General features: G+C 38.8%; 1 protein-coding gene across 3 annotated transcripts in view; it reads right to left on the reverse strand.

Moving 5' to 3' along the window:
- Positions 1-8,381: 8,381 nt before the first annotated feature.
- The window catches only part of TMEM45A (transmembrane protein 45A), a 68,400-nt gene continuing 51,512 nt past the window's right edge, over positions 8,382-25,269 (reverse strand). For all 3 annotated transcript variants that reach the window (XM_063115364.1, XM_063115371.1, XM_063115358.1), the window contains exons 4-6: positions 23,579-23,763; positions 13,937-14,082; positions 8,382-8,954 (exon numbers count right to left, since the gene is read on the reverse strand). In XM_063115364.1, coding sequence (XP_062971434.1) covers positions 8,861-8,954; positions 13,937-14,082; positions 23,579-23,763 — 425 coding nt within the window. In that variant the 3' untranslated portion in view covers positions 8,382-8,860. The remainder of the gene's footprint in view (positions 8,955-13,936; positions 14,083-23,578; positions 23,764-25,269) is intronic.

Here is a 25,269-nt window from a genome sequence, read left to right on the forward strand (position 1 = left end):
TCTTAAGTACTCCCATATTTACATGGTATATATGTGTATATATATATATAAAGAGAGAAAGCTTAATAATAGTTTATAATATTCAAGGATACTCAAGGAGTTTGTGACCTAGTGAGAGAGCAGGTATATAAAGCAGACAGGACACCAAAGATAACAATGCAGAAGTCATTAGTTGATAAATAATTTACAAGTATCAAGACTACTTACATGAGGAATGTTGGAATGTAAAAAAGAATGATTAAAGAAATTTGCCAACCTGGTGGGGCCATAAAACAGTATAAATGTATAACCAAGCTGAGTTGTCAGTAGGTTTTGCAATAAGAATAATACATCATATGATTGGGTAAGAAAACTTGTGAGAGATAACATCTTCATCCTCAGCATTTTCTGTACTACCTTCAGCAAGCCACATAAGTCAAATATGTGATTTATTTTGAAGTCTAAAACATTAGGCTTAAAACTACTGTTAAAGTAATGGGATTGTGTTATTTTGCTAAGGCTGCTATAACTACCACAGAGCAGCTTCATCTTAACTAATTACATCTGGAATGACCCTATTTCCAAATAAGATCACATTCGAGGTCCTGGGGGTTAGGACTTCAACAGATGAATTTGAGGGGGAAACAACTCGACCTATAACAATACAGAACTCATAAGAGCTCAGATATTTTTTTAAATAACCCAAACTCTATGTGTAATTATTGCCGTGGTCTGACTCCTAAGTTGGGTTTAGGAAGCGTCTTTTAGCATGTGGACCGGGTGCTCATGAGTTGTGTTTCCGCGCTTTGCCACTGGAGGGCAGCAGCATCGCTGTTGTTTTTCCTGCTATGAAGCCGGTTCTAACAGTATCTTCAGTGCTCAGCCATTCATCCATAATGCAGGCACATCAGATGTGGAATAAATTTAAGACACGTTTCTTGAGGAGTGGGAAGTGGGGAAGATATCATATGCTGGGAAAACTCATGTGTCCTGGCCATCCCTGTCCTGTCGATCCTCTCCTGGATCTCTGACCAGAATCAAATCACCAGAGATATTTGGACAGAAACTGGTGTCTGTTGCTCTGAAGGAGACACGGGATTGGGGGGCTGGGAGGGTGCGGTGTATGAATATGAATGGTCTTTAGAATAAGGCAGGTTCGCTAAGATGGAACTGAGCTATTCACGATGCAGTAGTGTAACCTCTGAAGTGGGAAGAGCCGACACTTTTGGTGCGGAGACTTACATCTTATGGGCAAAACCACTAACTGACTGCATGATCTCAGGTAAGTCACTAACTCTGGCCTCAGGGTCCTCACCTGCCGTCAACCTCTTAGGAACTATTTTCTCTAAATAATATCTCCCTTTGATTTTTCTCTCTTCTTTCTGCGACTATAGCTCACTATCCAATGATACCGGTTGAGAAAGATTCCTTAGGTGTTACAATAGAGACAAAAGAAGTATGGACCGCTTTAGGATATTATATATAGTGAGAAGGAAGAATTTATGTATAGAGATAATTAGAGGACTGAACGGCAAAGACAATGCTACCCTAGGCTCTGTGCTATAGAAATTTATAGACAGAAGAGAGCAGAATGAAGTGGGAGGAGGAAAAGATTTTGAACTGACCCTTAAAGAATCTTCAAAATTAATCTGAGAGGTAGAGGGAAGAGAGGGTTGTTAATACAACATAGGTATGGAAATTAAAATAAAATGTTTTGGGGAACAGAGAGTAAATCAGTTTGATTGGTACAGGGGCTGTGTTGAAAGCATAATAAGAGAGCTTAACCATACATTGAATTACATTCAATTGAAGTGATTTGATTTGACTTGATACTCAGAGTCGAAGCTTTGAGTATAACGCTAATTAGACTTGATCTCAAAGGGAACTTGGGTCAATTTCTGAGCAGATATGAGGGTTGTTCCATCCTAAATTGCTAAGCACCTTGATTGCCTGGGTGAGCTTATTCCTATATGTTTTGGAGCCTGTGTGCATTTTGGCTTCAGACACAGATCACCAAATGGGAGACTATTAGGGCTCCACCTCCAGCTTTTTACTTAAAGTCTTTATTCCTCCCTTTAGGACATTTGAAAACATGCAGAAAAGCCTGAGTTCATGAGAGGACTCACTTTCTCACCTTCATTTTAACATTTCCTCAGTCATAGTAATTCCTCCCATAACTCACATGCACTCAGTAAACATATGTGGTTCCCACTTTAAGGCATTAAAGGTTAAGAAATATAGTCATGCATTGTTTTATGATGGGGATACATTCTGAGAAATGCATCGTTAGGCGATTTCATCATTGTGTGAACATCGAGTGCACTTACACAAACCTAGATGGTATAGCCTACCACACACCTGGACTGTATGGCCTAGCCATTGTAATCTTATGAGACCGCCATACGCATTGACCAAACATCGTTACACAGCGCGTGACTTCTACTGATATCCAGTAGCAGAGTGACCTAGAATTTATTAGGATATCACCTTAATAGTTTTAAAAATTAAGTAGTCCTATCAGATAGGAAATATATCTGTAAAAAAATTCAAGATTACATCAAGTTAGAAAAAAATCTACTTAAATTTCTTCAGAGCTAAAGTATATGAAATTCCATCAAGTGACATAACAGCCTGGGTGGGAGTTGCAGATTTCCAAGAATAGGCAGAAAAGACAGGTAATTGTAAGACTCTGAAGTGCACTCCTGTGCATAGAAAGATAGGACACGACCTGTGTGGAGGGTGTGACATAAATAGGATTCAGGTGTATCATTGGGGTCGCTGTCAAGAATCCACTCAATATCTCTGACTGGAATCTACCAGCTGTCTAGGTATTCCCCAACACTGCCTGCCATGAACAAAGCACCTCCTTAATAGCAAGCCTATTTCACCACGGAAAGACTTAGAATTAAGTACAGAAATGTTTAAGAGAATCAAAACCATAATACTAATATTTTGTGTTAAGGAATTGTACATGTTTAGCATTTTAGGTATTTATAATTTTTTAATTTATTTTGTCCTTCAAATTAGCCTTGTAAGCCTAATTTTTATATGTGCAATTTAAAAATTTAGGCTTGTGTTTTTATGAAATCTCATAAGTTTATACACAGTATTGGAATGTTTAAGAAAGTTTGTTTCACCACATTTATTTACAAGTTTAATAAATTAACTTATTTGTAAGTTTAATAAATTATCTTTAAGAATAATTTAAGAACTTGGGAAGACTTGTCAATTGAAGTACTTAAGAAAGATATTAAAATTAAAAAATGGGCAAAAGAGCTAAGTAGGCATTTCTCTAAGGAAGATATACAAATGGCCAACAGACATATGAAAAAATGCTCAACATCACTCAGCATCCGGGAAATGCAAATCAAAACTACACTGAGATACCATCTAACCCCAGTTAGGATGGCTAAAATCCAAAAGACTCTGAACGATAAATGCTGGCGAGGTTGCGGAGAAAAAGGAACTCTCATACATTGTTGGTGGGACTGCAAAATGGTGCAGCCTCTATGGAAAATGGTATGGAGGTTCCTCAAACAATTGCAGATAGATCTACCATACGACCCAGCTATCCCACTGTTGGGAATATACCCAGAGGACTGGAAATCATCAAGTCGAAGGTATACCTGTTCCCCAATGTTCATCGCAGCACTCTTTACAATAGCCAAGGGTTGGAACCAGCCCAAATGTCCATCATCGGATGAGTGGATACGGAAAATGTGGTACAACTACACAATGGAATACTACTCAGCTATAAAAACGAATGAAATACTGCCATTTGCAACAACATGGATGGACCTCGAGAGAATTATACTAAGTGAAACAAGTCAGGCACAGAAAGAGAAATACCACATGTTCTCACTTATTGGTGGGAGCTAAAAATTCACACACACACACACACACACACAAAACCGGGGGGGGGGGAAGAAGATATAACAACCACAATTACTTGAAGTTGATACGACAAGCAAACAGAAAGGACATTGTTGGGGGGGAGGGGGGAGGGAGAAGGGAGGGAGGTTTTGGTGATGGGGAGCAATAATCAGCCACAATGTATATCGACAAAATAAAATTAAAAAAAAAAAAAAGAAAGAAAGATATTAAAAATATTTAAGTCGTAAAAACAATTTAAAATTTTTAAAGGGAAATCTAATTATCTAAGTTTAATATTGTGTCCAAACATTAAAGTGTCCTCAAATTGAGTGTTAAATTTGCTAGACTTAAAAAATAGAATAATCAAGGGCCGAGCCCATGGTGCACTCGGGAGAGTGTGGCGCTGGGAGCGCAGCGGCGCTCCCGCCGCGGGTTCGGATCCTATATAGGACTGGCCGGTGCGCTCACTGGCTGAGTACCGGTCACGAAAAGACAAAAAAAAAAAAAATAGAATAGAATAATCACATTTATAAATTAAACTTAAAAGTATAAGAAAAGATTAAATTTTTACTGCTTTAATTCAGAAACCCAAGCACTGTATCCACTGCATGTCTCTTGAAAGCAAGCTTAAAGGAAAAATCTCCCTCCACTGCCATTTATTTAGGGATATTTTTTATATTATTTCATGCCTATCCTCTATTCTCTCATTTTTCTCTATCTGGAGTTCACATTAGACAAAATATACAACTTCTGGATATATTCTCCATATGCATTTACTTTTCTTTCATACTTTTCATCTACTGTTTCCTTGTATTTGGGGAGAATTCCTTACTTAGCTTTCATTTTCACTGCTTGAGTAGCATTCAGTGATTCCTACCCCACCTTATTGATACACATTCAAGATACAATCAATGAGCCTTGATTTAATGGGCTCCTATAGTGACAAAATGATGAGCAAGAGTATTGCAATATGGTCATGATCCAGCCTCACATTTCAACAACAAGCTGCAAGTTAGTGTTACTGACAGGTCAGGCTCAGCTTGCCCTCTTGCCTTAAACAAATGACCTGAGAGTCCAAAAGTTGATGCAAGGATTGGAAGGTTTGTTCAGATTACCGGTACTCAACTAAATGTCTAACCAAGCAAACGAACAAAGAGGAAAGAGGAACAGTGCGGTCCGGTTTAGCCTTGTCCCAATCGGCAGAGCCAAACTATTCCATTAACAGTAATTGATAAAAGCAGTTCTGCTCACTGTTTTCAGCATAAAGAAGAAAAGTATCAACTACATTTAAATCAGAAAAACAAAGCATAGGCAGGAGCCCTCCAGGGTGCACCTATACAGATGTGGATACAATCCAACCAAACAGAAGAGGGCTCAGAAAATCAGAGAAAGGTAGAGAATAAAGCATTGCCTTGTCAGAATTTAGGCCAGGGACTCCAGGAGAGATCGACCAGTAGCAGAGACCTGGGAGCAAAATAGTCCCAGTGGCCACTTGCCTCTTGCAGCTGGAGTCCTCTCCCATGCCCAAAGCTTTCCAATTTTTGCCAGTGATTAAATTAGGCTCTTGGATTCCAAAGTCATAGAAATAAACAATGTACCCAAATAGTAAAGCAAGCACCGCTTTATTAAAAGAGGAGACAGACTTATGCATAAGGGGGGTAGCAACAATAAGGCCAGCCCCTCGAGGGGAGCTGTTCAGGATCTTTCATAGGCAAAGGAGTTAAGGGTATTATAGACCAGCGTCACTGGAGGTGGTCCGTTCTGTTCTTCCTGGTTGCATCATGGGTGCATGCTCAGTAGGCAGTGGTGTTCATCATTGTCACCCCAGGGGGGGTCATTGTAGCAGTCACCTTGATGCTTTGTGCACAGGTGGGAATTCCTAAAGGGGTCTTAAGGTTAGTCTGTAACTTTTACAATTATAGTAAACAAGCCTTGGCAAGGGGTTTTGCAACTCAGTAAATATGTTTCCTCTTATCTCAGTCTGTTTTGTCAGGGCAGCCCATGGGGTAATCATTTGCCCTGATGGGTCTCATGACTGAGGAGTGGAAAAGTAACAAAGTGTCCTCTGCAGGGAAAATGGAGTCAGTTTGGTTCACAGGCCTAGCCTTAGTCTGTTTCATTAGTGCAATCAGAGGTTTCAGTTTCCCAAGCAGAGGATATTGGAGAATATTGCATCAACAGCTGAGGTTAATATTTCTTAATAATCAGCTCCCAATCCTCACTTTCAGATGTGTACAACCACAAAGGCTTTCCATCCACAGGGGTTTTTCTGCTTTATGAAATGTCCCTTAGTCCTTCCAACACCAACAATTGCACTAGAAATGATGCACTGACTTATTTACAGGGTGTCTTCATTTTGGTTATCGCAAATGAAGCATGATATACCCATGAAGGAGGTTTGGCAACTGCTCAGGAACCGAGAGCCCAGGTTTTTGGAAGAGTTGAGATGACATACAAATAGAAAGTAAGGAAGGGAACTCCCATCCTCACCCCTTCTTTGATAAAGGCTTCTCCTTCAGAGCCAAAGGCTCCAGAAACATTCAAGCACTACAATATCAGATAATGATAGCGAGGGATAGGCAGAAGCGGCTATTTTTCCTAGGGTGGTCAGAGAAGCCTCTCTGGGAATGGACCACCCTGGGGGAAGTGGCACTACACCACCCCACCATTCTTTATCCTCTCTCCTGGCTTTGTTTTCTTCACTTATTATTGCCTGAAATGATGTAACTTATTTGTTGACTCTGTAATTATCTGTCTTTCCCACAGAATGTAAGTTTGATGGGGACAGGGACTTTGGCTTGAGTAGCATCGTGTTCCTAGTTATTGCACACTGCTTGCTTGGCACGTGGTGACTGCTTAATAAACATTTGTTGGATGAATGATTCCATTGGTACCCACAAGTTGGTAAGCATAACCTGAAACTAATTTTCCTCATCTCACGTTGTAGAGTTGAAACCTTTTCATATTTTGTTATAAAATATTTTTCGTAGTTTCAGAAAATTTACTGAAATATGATTCTTTATAAGTCAAAACCTTTACAAATTCTACTTATTGACCAAAGACTTCCAAACACAATGCAAAGAAAAAAACCAGACAATCCCATTTTGGCTCAAGCTCACAGTTTGCTAATTTTCATTTAATTCCATACAAATGGTAGTCATAAAATACAAATCCAATAACATAACCATAAAATTTCAATAATGGTGTATAAATTTATTGCTCGTTTCCAGGACTAGAGACAGATAGCCCCAGACAGTGGACTTAGACCTGAACTAAATGGCCCTCTTCTGAGAACTCACTGGGTTGCTTCTTATCTATATTCTCCATGTGCAGAGACTGGAGGAGTAGACGTTTCTGCTCTTTCATAAAGACTGCAGAATATTTTCATTATCAGTTTTCAAAATTCCAGCCTTAATCTGGTCCATGCTCATTATTCCTGGAGTCCCTGCTCAGGCCTAGATTCCAGTAATGCCAGCTTCAAGTAACTGCAGCTGATCACATGCTCAGTCCTTTGAACCCAAACTTGCAAATGTCATAGAATCTTGCTGAGCTAGCAAAGAGCCCTGAGATATAGGGCAGACATGGGACCAAACACCATAATCACCTGAAAACCATGATATATGGGTATTTTCATATGCCAGAAGTACACTAAGATGTATTGTACCATTCAAGATAAAACTTTGGGAACCCATGTCTGTTCTTTTCAAACCTTACCTAGTAAAAGGAACGTGTCAGGTTCTTGCACATGAAGAATCTGCTCGCCTCCCTCTTCAGTGTCACTGTGATATAGACCAGACCAGGTGGCCTTCTGGACTTGTCAGTGCTTCTGGAATGCCAGGGAGCCTTCAGGATTTAATTGCCCACGTTTCACCTGCAGCTGCCCATGGGCTGCCCCCTTTACTCCACATTTGGGTCATCCCTCAAGGATTCCTGCAGTCCTTTCCTTTTCTGCCATGGCAGAGACTGGCCTTTCTGACTAACGTCATATTGAATTAGCTGTCCACATGCCTCAATAGTGTCTCAAAGACTCTAGATTCATAGAATGTGACAGCCAGAAAGGGCCCCATGATTCATTCAATTCAATTCCCGTACTTCAGAGAGAAGGACACGGTGATTCCTAGAGACCTAGAAGCTTGTTAATGATAAAGCCAGAATTAGAAACAAGATTTCTTCACTGTCCACTGGAGGCTACCTAGCCCACAGCCTACTAGGTAAGAGCTGTGACTTTTTACCCAAGTATCCCATAAAAAGCTTCTTCTTAATTTAACCCTTCAACTATTTTAACAGAGAGGATGGCATGGTGGCCATGCTATATTGTGAGATGACTTTTTACTCTTAGAGATAACATCCAACTCTCCTTTCCCAGTTTCTCATGGCTTTGCAACCATGTGCCCTCTGATTATTCCTTTCATGTTCTCTGAAAGACCATACAACTCAGGAGGACTTCTAGCCTACTCTTCCCATGGGAGAAGTCAGGTGCTACAGAGAGATAGATGTCTAACAAAAAGAACTTCCTGTGTCATGTAGTTTCTTCTGCATGATGTAATGGTGGGGTTTAGTTAAATAACAAAAACAAACATTTGAGGTGCCTATACCAAGGTGCATGCATTCATTTATTTCCCATTCAGCAACAAGACAAACAAGTGTAATTCCATGTTTAACAAGTTATACATGGTAGCAAGCTCAGGAACCTTGAGCATACCTATAAGGCAAATAAAAAGTATTTTTAATAGTGTTGGCACCAAACTTTAGATGGCATGGGAAGAGTCACTTTAACCCCTGAATACCATGACATGCATTATGTGCAAAATGAACTTCTCACCTAAAATATCTCCAAAGCTAAAAATAAAACATTTAAATTCAAATACTTTAACAAAAATACAAACAGTACACTGAGAGTCGTCCTTAGCCAGTTGTTCTCCAAACAAAAGGTCAAGAAACATAACCATGAATAAAGACAATTCAAATCAGAAAAGGTTTATCAAGAAAGACTGGATTCCCATCAAAATCACATCTCTTCTTCTGATTCTTGTTCTCGTTCAGCATTTTTCAGGAGTCCAACTTCTGAGGGGCAGAGCCTCTTAAATCTAAATTTAACCAACCTGAGGAGAAAGAAGAGATCTCTTGTTAGATGATCTTTCAAATAAAAACCTAGAGCAATATGCGTTTGTAATACAACAAACTCCAGATTATTTGTGCAAGTGGGGGAGGCAACCCAAAAAGGAAAATCACTTACGTGGCTTTGGAACTACCTGAAAATTTTTGTGGATTAAAGCAGGGTGTAAGTAAACAAATACAATGTGGCTTTTGGATGTATTACATCATTGTTTAATTTGGCATCAGAAGATAACTTTGATCTTTTCTAGAAGAAACAAGAGAATCTCTGGACTGTGGCAAAGCTCAGCTTTTCCATCAAAGCCTCACCTAGCTGTGTATTGCAAAAAGATGCTCTCTCCTGCAAAGGGAGTACATAAAGCCCTTTCTTTCCCTGGGTTTGGCAGCCCAAGTCAAGCCCCATGCCAAGTCTGATATGGAGTTTGGCCCCTACTTGCCCCTTAGGAGGGGTGTTTTTGTGCAAGATACAGGCTGCTCCACTGCATGTGATGGCCCTGCACATGACACATTAAGAAGTTCAAAGAAGTGCCCTCCACCCTGGAGCCTGATTCAGCTTAAGAGAACCTGTAGGTTTGGAGGTGGCAGCAATAATAATTTTTGACACTGGAAGATGTGAAGCTTCTTAGTGGCAAAAGCTCAGTTGGCTCTCCACTTCTCTGATGGGAGAAAAAGAGTCCGTAACAAGAATTAGGCAAAGTTTTTCCTGTGCATATTATCATAATGACATTTTACTGTGCCATATCAATAAAACATAGTTAACGTTCAGAAATATGTAGGAATATGCAAACAAACTTGACAAAACCATCAAAATTATTCTCCTTTTATGAGAAACTTCACCAGTGCACCTCATCTTTACTCTTATTTTCAGCCTTCTTCTTCTGATGAAGGTCTGGCCTGCCCCTATCAATATGTAATGCCTTTACTTGGGCTCTGGATCCCAAGAGAATATAAGCTTCATAAGAACAGCGCCCTCATCTTATTTACTGCCCTAATCCCAACCAGAGTCTGGAATAATGTCTGGTACATAGTAGTGGCTCAACACACACTTGATAAATCAATGACCTTCAGAGCAATCTTCCAGGAGTTCATATCACTACTCATTCATAGAGGCGAATTCTTCAGTCACTTCCAACTCAGCATTAACTCCTCCCATGAACAACAACTGAACATTACCAGTAACATCTGTTGACTCAAGAGGCAAGGAAAACCACTCAAAATCATTTGCCTTGATTATTAATTGACTATTGATGTTTCTCCCAATGTCCTCAACCCTTCGAGCCACCGTTCTCATGGAAGGCTCATACTCTTAAATGAGTTAAAGGCCAGGCAGTGTTTGTGTCATTATTAAAAACCATGTTATTTCCACATTGCACAACTTCAATCCATGCTAAATGAAATAGATTAATTTATTGATTAGTTTCGGTCTTGATGACTTTCGTGGAAAATAAAACAAAGAAATGGCTGTTTGTTAAAAATTAATTGTTAGGGCCGAGCCCGTGGCACACTCGGGAGAGTACAGCGCTGGGAGCGCGGTGACACTCCCGCCGCAGGTTTGGATCCTATATAGGAATGGCCGGTGCACTCACTGGCTGAGTGCCGGTCACGAAAAAGAAAAAAAAAAAAAAAGAAAAAAAAATTAATTGTTAACATAGACCCTAGTGACTCCTCATGTTTCTCATTCCTCCTCTTAGACTGTGTCTGCTGCTGCTATGAGCCCACCAAGCTGAGATGGGTCCAGACACCTTCACCAGGCTCTATGTGCTACCCATAGCTCTAGGTATTTGCACATGTAGAAATGAACACCTGGGGCAGATTGAGAGATGGAGTAATAAAGAGAAAGTGTGAATAATTGCTTATTACGGGAATGGCACAAATCCAACGAGCTGGGATTACTTATTACAGTATGTCTGCGTTTTGCTTCGATTAAAATGAGGAAGAGCAGAGCTGAGACAATGGGTGTACGTCCAGAAAACTATCATATGCCTAGAATTTGGGCATCTCTATTTTGTTCTTCCAAATGGCTCACATGAATCATTGCTTGGAAAATCAACCTATAAATGGGCAATATTTCCCTACCCATAGAAAGGGGCTTTTGAAACAGTTTGTGCAACAGTGGTTTTTAAATGTGAGATTCAGTAAAACACATAATAAGTATTTCCAAAAAGACAGATCCCACCTAAGAGCTATCATAATCAAGATCACAGTTGCGGCATTGAATGAGGCAATCTTTGAACCATTACTCCGGGAAGCTGGGAAGTACAGCTTCCTTTTTCAGAGATTTGGAGGTTGATTGTTCTATAAGCCAGTTGTGTTTCCATGGTGACCTTTGTGCTGTGTCAAAGACATTCTGATACAATGTTCTGACAATCTATCACTTGTGTACAGTTACAAACCACTCCTGTAGTCAGACTCTGATCAACAAATTTTCAAGGCTCATGATTGCAGGATTGAATGTGACCTCACTAAAAGGTAGTACTAAATCTGCATGATATATTTTAAGCTATTGCTTAAGTTTATACCAAAATATGTCAGAAAATTTAACTCTTGGTTTTATCTTTCTAAGAGCAATATGAGAGCAAAACTGAAAAGTGTATAAATTTCAAAAAAGCATATGATTTTTAAACAAATGAAGCTTATATTTAAGAAGCTCTAAAACACAGATTAAAACAGCAAATGTTTATAGAGCACCTACTATATGACGGCATTCGAAAAGGTTCGTGGAAAAATGAAATTAAAAGTTAACAATTCATGAACTTTTTGAAGACCCTTCTTATGTTTGGCAGTATACCAATAGGTGTGGGAAATATCCAAGGGTCTTTTCCTCAAGGGGATACAAGCTAGCTAGCAGATAAGATTAACACATACGAGCTAATAGTCAACATCACAAGAGAGATCACAACAGTTAAAATGTATGGTGGAGACTAAAGTGCTGTAAAAACTCATGAAAGGAGATGAGCAAGGGCCACAGTCATCACAGAAGTTTTCAGAAGGGTCAAAGTCACCATATCATAGAAAAGATGTGCATTTAATGTGGATATAACAGGGAAAACTGCATGGTCAAAAAGGTTAGAATAACAGGTGGCAGGTTGGGTGGAGGGAGGGGCAGAGGTTGAAACGTAAAAATTGTTTCCGGTTTCTCGAAGACCATAAGTGGATGAGAGGTTCATTAGGGGTCTGAAGGTTTTTGAAACAGGAAGAGACCATAGTCTTCTTTTGGCTTTGGAGGAGAGCTGACATGAGGCAGAGCGTCTCCTTGAATTCTGGCACTGTTCTTGGAGGCTGCCCAGCCCCTAAGGAGATGAGGCCCAGATGTCAGCCTAGAACAGGGGAAGAAGCCAAGTTTCACTGAGTGGCAGAGCCAGACTGAACAATGAGCTTATGCACATGCTTTGGGGTAATGAAATAGAACCAACAGAGATCAATCAATGAGAAGGTGGAATTTCCCAGCACCCAAAGCACTTATACCTCTAGAAGGTGGAAACTACAGAGCAAAGTGGGTTGACCTGGAGCCTAACGGAGACACCTGGGAGCTAGACAAGGGAACTGTTTCTTCACTCTGAGCCCCAGCACCAGAGCTGCTTCAGCAGTGAAGCACAAAGAAGCACAGAGCAGGAGGGGTAGCCTGGGGCCCACGTCCAGAGAGAAGAGTGGAAAGCTGATTCCAGCAGATGCTGAAACTCCACTGGGCCTAGAAGCAGCTATTGCCATTTTAGGAATCTGGAGAACCCGCTAGCTGTGCAGTGCCCTATATGGTAGCCACTATCCATATATGGATATTTAAATTAATTAAAATTAATGTGGCACTAACCACATTTCAGGTGCTCAGTAGCTAGTGGCTACCATACTCAACACTGTAGATACAGAACACTGCAGATATAGAACATTTTGTTCAGTGCTGAAGTCTGAAGGATTAGGTGCTGGGGCCTTCATGCCTGATAAGGGGACCAGCCAAGACAATTGTGGTTTGGCATTAACTATTTTAGAGAGAGCAACAGTGATCACCCCTTCCTATTTCTGCTCATCCTTCAAGCTACAGCTTAATTCTCAATTGTGGGGAGGTCTTCCTGAGCTCCAATAGCACTGTGTTCTTTCACTATTTCCATTTATTGCACTATATTTTAACTGTCTATCTCTCTAATTTAGTCCTAGTAATAGGACTAAAAATTCTTCACTGGCAGTGTCTATACATCATTCATTTTTTGCTACCAAAGAGTAAGGAGAAGGAAGAAGAGGAGGAGGAAAACAAAAACAAGAACAAGAAGATAATAACATTTATTGAGCCCTTATTATGTCCTAAGCAGTTTAAATAAACGATCCCATTTAGGTACTATTATCCCCATTTTGAAAACAACAAAACTGAGACAATGTGGTTAAGTAATTGGCCTGGGGTCATAGAGCTGATAAGCAGCAAAGCTACGAATATGTGCTCTTATTAAGTAGTTATATTGCTCCTCACCCGGTCATGAAACATTGTATCAGGATCCTTGCTTAAAAGAAAACATATCATTCAACTGAATCATACTTTTAGAAATATTAGACTCAATGTCCTATTAACCAGGCATTCAAATTGAATAGGACACATACAGGTTGGTCAAAATGAGCCTAATCTTCAGTGCTCTAATTGAAGTGTGTACATGTGGGTAAATGGAGAACTCACTGCAGGCAGTGTGGGCCGACCATTCAGAAGAGGATATAGCATATACGAAGACAGGAAAGGAAGAGTGTGCTGAAAGGTGATGCATGGGTTAGAGGCAAGTAGAGACACTGTTGAGCTATCTCAACTTTAAACCAGTGTTTATTCTTTTTACTGGAAAATTCTGTGTTTCCAGGTAATTTTCTGCCATGCTTCCCTGTCTTATGGGATGATAAGGAATGAAATCCCCTTTTGAAGTTTAAGTTTAATGCTATCAAAACTTGCTGATCATATACCAAGTATTAGAGCTTCTGTGAACAAAAATTACTAACTTACCAGGTGACAAAAGCATAATTTGCTCCAATGATGACAAAGGTCAATGCATAATGCCAACAAAAGCACATGGCAAGAAACAAAATGTTGTCATGATCCATCAGATCCCATGCAGGACCTCCACTGGGGGGATACAGGACAAAACCAATCTGTAATTGAAAACAAAAAGCACATATTAAAATAGCCAGCCACATTCCCAGAAATGGTGCACTTCAAATTGCTTGGTTCCAAGATAAATGGTAACGAAGATAACTCCTGTTATCCAAGATGTCACAGATAAAACTTCAGGTTTTGCTGCCTGTTTTACCAATATAGGTAATACCTACCAGGTCATATTTTTGAAAAAAAAATTTTTTTCAGACTTTTAATGATTGATTTTCAAAATATGAATAGTGATAATCTTTGCGGATGGGTGAACTTTCAGAGAACTTCCTAGGTTTTTTCATTGTGCAGTTTCCCTCTGTTATTTCAATGTTAGAGTACAAAAAGTTTTAAAACAAATAAATACCCACAGCTAACATTATATTCAATGGTGTAAGACTGAAAGCTTTCCCCCTAAAATCAGGAACAAAATGAGGATGTCTGTTTTCACTGCTTCTATTCAACATTGTACTGGAAATGCTAGCTAAGCAATTAGGCAAGAAAAACAGGTAAAATTTGTCTATATCAGAAAGGAAAAAGTAAAACTATCTATATAATCAAATGATACAATCTTATATAGAGAGAGAAAATCCTAAAGAATCCACACACACACACAAAAAACACTACTAGAGTTAATAAATGGGTTCAACATAGTTGCAGGATACAAAATCAACACATAAAAATCAGTTGTATTTCTACACACAAGCAATGACCAACACAAAAATGATATTAAGAAAACAATCCACTTACAATACCATTGAAAAGAATAAAATACTTAAGAATAAATTTAATCAAGAAGGTTCAAGACTTGGACACCAAAAGCTGCACAACAATGTTGTAATAAATCAATTAAGACCTAAATAAATGTAAAGCTATCTCATATTCACGGACTGGAAAGCTTAATATTGTTGAGATTGCAGTACCACCTAAAGCAATCTACAGATTCGATGCAATCATTATCAAAATCCAATGGCCTTTTTTGCAGAAATGGAAAAAGCTGATCCTTTAATTAATATGGAATTGCAAGAGAACCAGAAAACCCAAAACAACCTGGAAAAAGAAAACTAAAGTTGAAGGACTTACACCTCCTGATTTCAAAACTTACTACAAAACTACAGTTATCAAAACAGTGTGGTATTGGTTTAATGACAGACATAAAAAGAGTCCAGAAATAAACCCATATACTTATGGTCAATTGTTTTTTGACAATGGTGCCAAAGCCATTCAATGGAAGAAAGAATAGTCTCTTCAACAAATGGTGGTGGGGCTACTGGCTATTCACATGCAAAAGAATGAATCTGGATCCCTATCTCATATTACATACAAAATTAACTCAAAATGTATCAAAGACGTAAATATGAGAGCTAAAACCACAAAACTCTTAGAAAAAAAAATAGGGGGAAAGCTTCATGATCTGAGATTTGGTGATGTATTCTTAGTTATGACACCAAAAGCACAATCAACCAAAGGAAAAAACAGATAAATTGTACAAAATTTAAAACTTTTGCATTTCAAAGGACACTATCAAGAAAATGAAAATAAAACTCAAAGCACAGGAAAAAATATTTGCAAATCATATATCTGATAAAGGATTAATATCTAGAACATATAAAGAACTACTAAAACTCAACAACAAAAAATTTTTAATGGGTAAGTATTTCAAGAAACATTTTCCCAAAGAAAGTACATAAATGATCAATAAGCATGTGGAAAGATAATCAACATCACAATTCATTGGTCATTAGGAAAATGCAAATCAAAACCACTAGGATGGCAATAATAATAACAAACGAAAAATAACAAGTGTTGGTGAGGATGTGGAGAAATTGGAATCCTTGTACATTGCTGATGAAATGTAAAATGGTACAGCCACTGTGGAAAACAATTTGGTTATTCCTCAGAAAGTTAAATATAGAATTACTGTATGACCAAGCAATTCCACTCCTAGTTATATACCCAAAGAACTGAAAACAGGTATTCAAAGAAAAATTCGTACACAAATGTTTATAGCGGCACTATTCATAATAGCAAAAAGACTAAAACAACCCAAACCTCCATCAACTGATGATAGATAAGCAAAATATCGTATATCCATACAATGGAATATTAATCAACCATAAAAAGGAATGAAGTACTAACACATGCTACAACATGGAAGAAACCTGAAAACATTATACTAAGTGAAAGAAGCAGATACAAAAGGACACATATCGTATGATTCTGTTTACATGAAATATTCAGAACAGGTAAATATTCAAGAGACAGAAAGCAGAATGGTGGTTGCCAGGGGCTGGGAAGAGAGATAAAGGGGGAGGATTGCTTAATGAATCCTGCATTTCCTTTTGGGGTGATGAAATGTTTTGGAACTAAATAGAGGTGATGGGTACACAACATTGTGAATATACTGAATGCCACTGAATTGTACAGTTTAAACTGGGTGTGAATTTTATCCCAATGAAAAAAAAGTGAATGATAAATGGACAGAGAGATTAGATAGATAGATAGATAGATAGATAGATAGATAGATAGATAGATAGATAGATAGATAGATAGATAGACAGACAGACAGATAGATAGATAGAGATAGATAGATAGATAGAGATAGATAGATAGATAGAGATGAATATTTCAAGTCTCTAGAACTAAATGAAATACAAAATCGAGATAATAACATGGATAATTGTACAAATCGACCATATATTGGCTAACTATGTGTCAGTTACAGTGCTTAGGAGTTTCCTTACAGTGGTCCTCCAAGACTGTAGTATTACCCTCATTTAATGTATTATTATCCTCATTGCCCAGATAAGAAAATTGGGTGGGTTAGTGACTTGACCACAACCACACATATAATAAATGAAATCTTACAGGAAAAGAAGTACTTAGTCTACAATATTAAGTGAAACCTTAATTCCATTTGTTTGAAATTTCAAATAATCTGAGTAAATCAGGAAAAAAACAAGATTTGTGCCTTAATCACGTGTTCCCATTTCTGGACTCCCTTTATTTGAAAAGAGAACTACTCTTTGTACCATCAGATAGATGTACCACCTTGTACCAGGCACTTTACTCTCACTCATGCATATAAACTTCATGACACTATCGTCAAAGCAACCCCAAGGAAGAAGACACGATTATCCCCATACCACAGAGGGAAAGACTGGAACTCAGAGACTTCAGTAACTTCCTCTGTGTTACAAGATGGCTGAATGGCTAAGGTAGAATTCCAAACCGAGTGTCTGGTTCCAAAAAATCTTATGTTCTTTTTTCTACTCCACACTCTCTTGTACCTTATGGCCTTTCCATATGGGAATATATGAAGGACAGTGGCCTGGATAACAAGGTCAGCTTGAGTATCCTCAGCAGTTCTGATATGTTTGAACAATCAGAATTGATACAGAAGGTGGCCTCAGGAAGACGTGACACTGTGTTACCCTTAAAACACAGATTACAGACTGGCAGCCCCTGAGCTACATCTAACTCACAGACATGCTTTGTCTGGCCTGTACATTAAAAAAAATAATTTGAATTAGTAGCCAACACTTAAAAAATTAGACAATGTCACACAAAAGTTTACATTCTCAGCTTTTTTTGTAAAAACAGAAACATCTGGCAACGTTAGGCCTGTATTCCCAAGCAGCACACAAGAGTGGAAACAGGCACTGTCCATCACTTCACCATTCAAGTGACCTCCCTGACCAAGTGAAGGGAGGCAGTCCAAGGTTTTCTATTTCTGTGCTGGTCCTATGTGTTTTTTAGTCAAATGATATCAGAGCCATTATTTTCCAAAATATCAAATTAGTTGAAATTAGCAAGGTACTTTTTTTTTCTTTTAGCAAGGTATTTTCTAATAACTTTCCCTGCCCTTCTCTACATCCCAGGAGACAGGATGCATTTGTTCTCTATTTTAGAGACAGGAAAATTAAGTAATAATGCATGGCCTGCCCCTCCACCCCAACAGTTGCATAATTGCTGCTGTGCCTCACCACCAAGAGCTGTGGCCTCTGCATTAGACCAAGGCTACATTCCAAAGGCATGAGGTGTCACCACCACTGGCAGAAGAAACATTAGTCATTAAATTAGAGATGTGAGCCCACAATACCCAGGAACTGCAGGCAGAGAATGCCACCCAACCGGTTTGCCTGCTGCTTGGGACATACCGGTCCTTTGCAATACCCCTTTTATAGACTGTTAGGAAAGCTCACTATGGGGGCTTTCTTCCTGAAGCCCCAGGAAGAAAGCTAGAATTTCCAGGTCTTCTGTGCTTGCTGTTTGGAATGACAAGAAGGAAATTCAAGTCATATAGTGAACTCCCAGTTCAAGAGCTCAGCTGTTTAAGCACGGATGTCAGGATCATAAGAGTCTGTTTCTCATGTGCTCCCCTCACAGCAACCCATGGAAGCTGACAGAGAAATTTTATGTCAGGAAAGAGCCATGAGTGTATGGATCTATGGACTAGCTCCCCAGTTCCCACCTATCAGTCCCACTGATGTTCCTCCAATGCCATCCAGACAACCCATCCATCCTTGCCTGGGAAGTAATTTTATCTCTGGCTCCCAGAGATAAGGGTTAGCAGTTGTGGTTAACTGTGTCCTCCAATATGTTGAAGTACTAACCTCCAAAACCTCTAAATGTGACCTTATTTGGAAACAGAGTCTTTGCAGATATAATCAAATTAAGATGAGGTCATAGTGGGTCAGAGTTGGGTCTAAATCCTGTGACGGATGTCCTCATAAGCAGGCCATGTGAAGACACAGAAACACAAAGACACGCAAGGAGATCATCATGTGATAACAGAGGCAGAGACTGAGGTTACGCTGCCCCAAACCAAGGAATGCCAAGGATTGCCAGCAAATGGCCAGAAAAGCAGCACGGGGCAGGTTCTTCCTCTGAGCCCCCCAAAATGAACCAACCCTGCCAACATTCTGATTTCAGATTTCTGGTCTCCAGAATAGTAAAAGAATAAATTTCTGTTGTTTAAAGTCACCCAGTTTGTGGGAATTTGTTACTGCATCCTAATACAGCTGTTAAGACCAAAATAAGCAAAAGAGTGTCACTTGCCGGGAACCTCAAGCCTGGACATCGGTGGCTCATCCATCTTTCAAATCCCAACTTGACTTTGCCTGCTCCTGGAAGCTTTCCCTGTCCTCTTCCTCTGGAAGTAGCAGCCCTCTCTCCTCGGGGCAGCATGCTTTGTCAAGTTATAACACCTAATTAAGCCCAACAATCCCAGGAGATATTATTTCTACTTTATAGTTGTAGAAGCCTAAAGGCACAGCATATCTTTTCTGGTGATTGATGTGATTAATATGGGAAAGCTGGAATTCAGATCCAGCTTGGCTGGACCTGGAGGCCCATGGATTTTTCACTACATCTCTCTCGGGTCACCTCCATTAGTCATCATCAATTCTACTCATCAAGTTTTTTACAGCTTTGCATCAAGAGAAGAGAAAATTTTGAACACTTCTCACTGCTAATCTCATTGGACCCCTCAGAGCCTGATGTTGAAAGCTAAAGATTTGACTGACAGCCACAGTGAAGCCTATGAGCAGAATTAACTGATGTGACTACACCGAAAGTCATAGAAACACTCCAGTCATTTTAGGCTAAAAGCAAGCAAATTAGGAAAGTTGGAATCCCAAACTAAGGACCAAAAACTGCCACAACCCATTAAATCCTCCTTTAAATATAAAAATCTGCCAGTACACTTCTATCTGCTGTCTTAATTTGCTTCCTAACAGAAAATTCCAAGAAAAAAAAAAAAAGCCTGCAAAATACTTTTTTTCTTGCTATATCTTGTATGCTACTCCTGAACATGTTTTTGACTGGTTTAAACTTCATTAGTATCACGTTTAAAATATAATTTTTTAATTTTAATATTCACTTTTACATATTTGTGGGGCACAGTTTGTTGTTTCTATACATGTGTACACTGCACAATGATTCACTTAGGGTAGATAGTATAGTTTTGATAAATAGTTCTCTTTTTTAAAAGGCAACAAGCTAGTTTAGAGTCTGAATTTCCTATTGTCTTATATATCATTATCCAATCATTTATTGCAACACTGTAAGCCTAGGCAAATGTTTGATCTACCATATCAGACCTCAGACCACAACCACTTAGTTGAGCCTTTTTGCCATTTTAGAATGAACTCTTGTCTTTCTTACAGGCAAGACGTGGCTGAGTTTTAGTTTGGGCTCAGAACCAGGGCAGTCACGGAAGGAATCTCTGGGGGAATTAATGGAACTGGGACATGCAGTAGAAGCAACTGTCCAAAGTAACGAGAAGCAAAGTCAGTAGGAGCGTCTTCCTCATTCCCACACTGTCCCCGTGCCTCGGCTCCAACAACAACGATGGGAGGGAGTTTGAGAGTGACAGAGTACAAAGTGAGCTTTTGAAATATTCTCCCACACAGACACAGGGAAAACATGACTCAGGAAATGAAGAGGACTGAGGATTTTTTTTTTCTTTCTTAAATTGCATGATGTGGCTAGGTTATTGAGAAAACATTTTTACTGTGATGTGGTTCAGGAAAATATATATATATATTTTTTTTTATACGTTGGGAGGGAAGTTGCCCCTCCATTTGCATATTATCCAATCAGTTATATATGAGTTATAAAAAGAAGTGTCCAATCTGAGCATTTGCCTCATTCAGTTCATATCTCCATGCACATGGTTCCAAGAGTATAGGTGGGTGCTTTCTCTAATCTGTCTACAGATAGTTTATGCACTAGTATTAACCATATATGGAACAGTAGCAAGAGAAAAAATATGGCAAAAAGCAAATCACAACATAATAATGTTAACTTATGACAGAGTTTTGGCCATAAACATTTATATACCACACATATCAACAAAACATGTAGCATGATAAATTCACTTAAGTTTTTAGACATTTTTATTTTAGAGGAATCTAAGAATGAGAGATTTACTATGGCTAAAACTTTTCATTTCCTGCAAGTGTGTGTGTTTGCTTTGGTATTAAATGTTCATTTTTCTTTAAGGCTCCAGACATTTTTTTAGGCTGGCCACCAGGTAAAAAAGAAAACTGGTCTAGACATATTAGTAGATGAAAAAATGTCTAAATAATCACAGCTTTATGCCCAAAGACTTTAACCTCATAGCTCTCCCTTAGAAAAGCTTTTGGAGAAATATGTAAACATTATTTCTCTGCCAAAAGGGGCAACATTAAGCCAACCTATTCTCAGCTGAGATATAACACAGAGCTTCCTCCTTTAGATACTAAACATTAATTAATCACAAATTATTATCTGAACACTAATTAATTTCATTAATTCCACTTTTATCTTTACTAGTCCTTTCTTCAGCTCTCTTTGAATTTTCCCTCTTGTTCTTACTTTCTTTATTTGAATATTTGGCTCTTTAACAAACTTGATCTGGTACGTATATATAGAACCCTGAACTCAACAAAGGATATATTTTCTTCTCAAATATATGCAACATTTTCAACTGCTGACTATGTCCTAAAGGAAGTTTCAACACATTTTAAAGAGAACACATTCTCTGACCACAAATCAATTAAGTTAGAAATGAATAAGAAGTAGAAAATGTTTTTTGAAACTTAAAAGTGCACTTCTAACTCACTCATATGTTAAGGAGGAAAGCACATGGAAATGGCAACATTCAAACTTGCCCAACAGTGAAAACTCCTACATATCAAATCCTATGGAAGGTAACTACAGTGTTATGTGGAGTGAAATTTATAGCCTTAAATGTATTTATTTTTAAACACGAAAGACTGAAAATAAACGAGCACAGCATCCAACTCAAAAAACTAGAAAAAGAGAAGCAGAATATAACCTTATGACAAAGAAAGACAAGAAGATAAAGAAAAATTGACAAATCCATAACTGGAATATAAAATTTTAACAGACTTCTATTAGAAAGTGAGCAATCAATCAGATGAAAAACACAATGAAAGAGTTCCTGGCTTCATCCTTCACCTTGAGAGGAGTCCTTTTACTTCCTTTTAGTTCCACAGGAGCCCAAGTGGCACTGTTTCCTCTGGACCTGGAACCAGTAGGCCTGCAGCTCAGCTCTACACCGCTGTGCACCTGCGTTCTGCATCTGGCCCGCAGGTTCTTTGCCCTGGTTTTTTTTTGTTTGTTTTGCTTAATCGCAGTTAGATGACTTTTTATTTATGTTTTTAATTTCTTTTTTTTTTTATCTGTCATTGTTATGTGCTTGGAGCAGACAAGATACACTGAAGCATAAACTCACCATGTCACCTTAACCAGAGTTGTCTTTTTAAAAATTTCTTAAAATTTATTTTTATTTTTTAACAGGTAATACATGCACACAGTAAAATATTCCAATCAAGAGGTATAGTGTGCATAATAGTGTTTTATATACCTCTGTTACTCTGTTTAAGTTCCCAGCAAATAATAAATAATTTAGCAAAACAACTTCTGTACATAAGCTGGTTAAATTAACCAATGATCGGTTTTATCACAATATAGAGTATTTGTTATCTTTTTCTATAAATTTTTTCCTTCAAAATAACCGTTGAATCTTGCCCCTCTTTACTAGCCTCTGCTCCAACAGGCTTCTTACTCCCCAACATACTTAACTATCACATCTTTCCTATCCCATTTTGACAATGACGTTTCTCTCCCCCTCACCTACCAATGCTTTCCTATTACTCCTCACATGAAATACAAATCCCTGAAATAACCTCATCATCCTAAATCCCTCCTCTCTGGTGACTAAGAATCTCTTCTAAGAAGTCTTCCCTGTTTAAACCACATTCATCTTCCATCCCAGACTTTCTCTAAATCTATATGTGTATATTGGATTGTGATTTATCAGTCTCTATAAAATATTTTCACTGATTGGAATTCATGCTTCCAACAACATACTAAATTAGGGTTGACAGTGTAAAATGCAAAAAGCTTGGGGTCTGGGGTCAAACAAATCCAGATTTAGAGATTTAGAGATTTAGATCCTAGCTCCATTACTGTGTGAGCCTGGGAAAGTAACTTGGTCTATCTGAGTCATCCTGTCAGTAAATTAGGGATGATAATACCTAAATTCTGGGTTGTTGTGAGGGCAAAATGAAACAATGTGTGTGTAAAAGTCCAATACAGTGGCCAACATATAGTTGTTTCTCAATAAATAATAGTTTTCACTCTTTCCTGTCATCCACATATTTCTCCAGCTTATTACTCATTGGGCTGTAAGCTGCTTTAGCATCAGGAACTGCTTCTAGCTAAAAGCATGAGCTCAGATTTCCTGTGTAGTGGATACTCGGGTGTGTGATGAAGATGTGCACACCCCACTTCCTTCTCAGCTACTGTGACACCGCTCCCACCAGGGTGACTGGGCCCCTCAAAGAAACCTCACCTCTCAGAGGCCCATGTTCTCACTATAGGCAGCACATTGGAGAGAGGTCTCTGGGTTCCAGAACGAAATGCCCCATCAAATAAAGAGAGAAGTTTCAGGCAGAAACACAGGTACATTAACTAGAGGCCCCAGCTCACCTGCCAGAACCAGATCCCTTGAAGCAGGATGAGGCTTGACCGCAGAAGCTCTAGCAGTACATTGTTCCATGTGAGGAACTCTACAAAGGCCACCACGCCTGTCAAAAAGATGACCAGGACCAGCAGCTGGTGCACAAAGATGTCCAGCATTTCCCGGCCATGTGTGTGGTTGTAAAAGATAAAAGCTGATAGAGAGGGAGAAAAAAAAAAACAGTTTGTCTTTTTCTTTGAAACCAAGGGCCACCCCCTCCCTCACCCTCTCTTTGTCCAAGAATTGTATACACACACATTTGTCTAAAAGAGCAGGTGCCCCCTGATCTCTACAGTAAAGCAACTCTGGCATTTTTAGAATCATCACTTCCTCTTTAGAATGAAATATTTGACATCTGACCCTCTTTTCCCTTCCCCAACCTTTATTTTCTCCTCTAACACATCATGACATTTTGAACTAACTATATATATATATTTTTTTTTTTTTTTTTTTTTTCGTGACCGGCGCTCAGCCAGGGAGTGCACTGGTCATTCTTATATAGGATCCGAACCCGCGGCGGCGGGAGCGTCGCCGCGCTGCTAGCACAGCACGCTACCGAGTGCACCACGGGCTCAGCCCTGAACTAACTATATTTTAAAGAAAGCATCTTCTGTGCAGGATGATGACTAAAAAGCACGACAAGGGTAAGGGAAAAATAATTTAGGTGAATACGGAGATGAAGAGCCAAAGTGTCACCTTAAGGAATTCAGTGTGTTGTAGGAAGCAAACACATACATAAATCACAAGGGTGGACTTTGGTAGGTATGACAAGATGCTCTGGAAGCTCCAAAGATTAGGAACTAACTCCATTTTTTCATCCCATGGAGATTCCAGCTTCATCTTAATCCTTTACATTTAGATGAGGAAAAGAAGTTCATTCAAATATAGTAACAGCCTGAGATAATGAGTCACGTTGTTGGTTGTTGGTGCCCACCTTTGATCTAGCCCTTGTTCTCAAAGGGAGATGAGCAAAAGTTCTTAGCTCCTTGTGGGAGGCAAGGTGAGCAGTTAGGAAGTGATTGCCTCCTGATCACTTGAGGCTTTTTTAGTTCCATAATCAATCTATTTCTTACATGTGTAATAAAGAAAAACAAGTTATTAGGTGCTTTTTTTTTTCTCCTATAGTAACTGGGAGACCAACTAAACAAAAAATATTGTTTTTCATTAACCTCTCAAAATTTGAACCTCATATTTTTATATGAAAATTGTTTAGGCCCTACTTATCATGTAATGGCAGGATCTTATGATATCAACATGAAAAAGGCTAATTAGCTGATGGTGCAAGCTGTTCTGCTGTAAGTGGTTGCCTTGTTTCAAGATGTTCATGCTTCATTACTCTGAGTTCACTTTTCTCTTTTTAAAAGTGGAAATAATGATGATCTCCAGAACAACTCAGAGATAAGTAACCACTATAGATGCTTCTTGAAGATGGATGTGAAAGGTAGATAAAGCACATTGAATGATTGTGTTTGCTCAGTTCAACTAAATGAGTCAGTAGGAAAGAAAGATCTTTGGCATCCTGTTGGGGACGCCCAAACATCTCACCATGGCCCAGATATATGGCCCTATCTATCAAGGCTGCCTCAAGACACCAAAGCCCTTCATTACAAAGGGCTATACAAGTGCCGACTAAAAGAGAAAAATACAGGAAAATATTTAT

This window comes from Cynocephalus volans, chromosome 1 (assembly GCF_027409185.1).
Source record: "Cynocephalus volans isolate mCynVol1 chromosome 1, mCynVol1.pri, whole genome shotgun sequence".
NCBI lineage: Eukaryota > Metazoa > Chordata > Mammalia > Dermoptera > Cynocephalidae > Cynocephalus > Cynocephalus volans.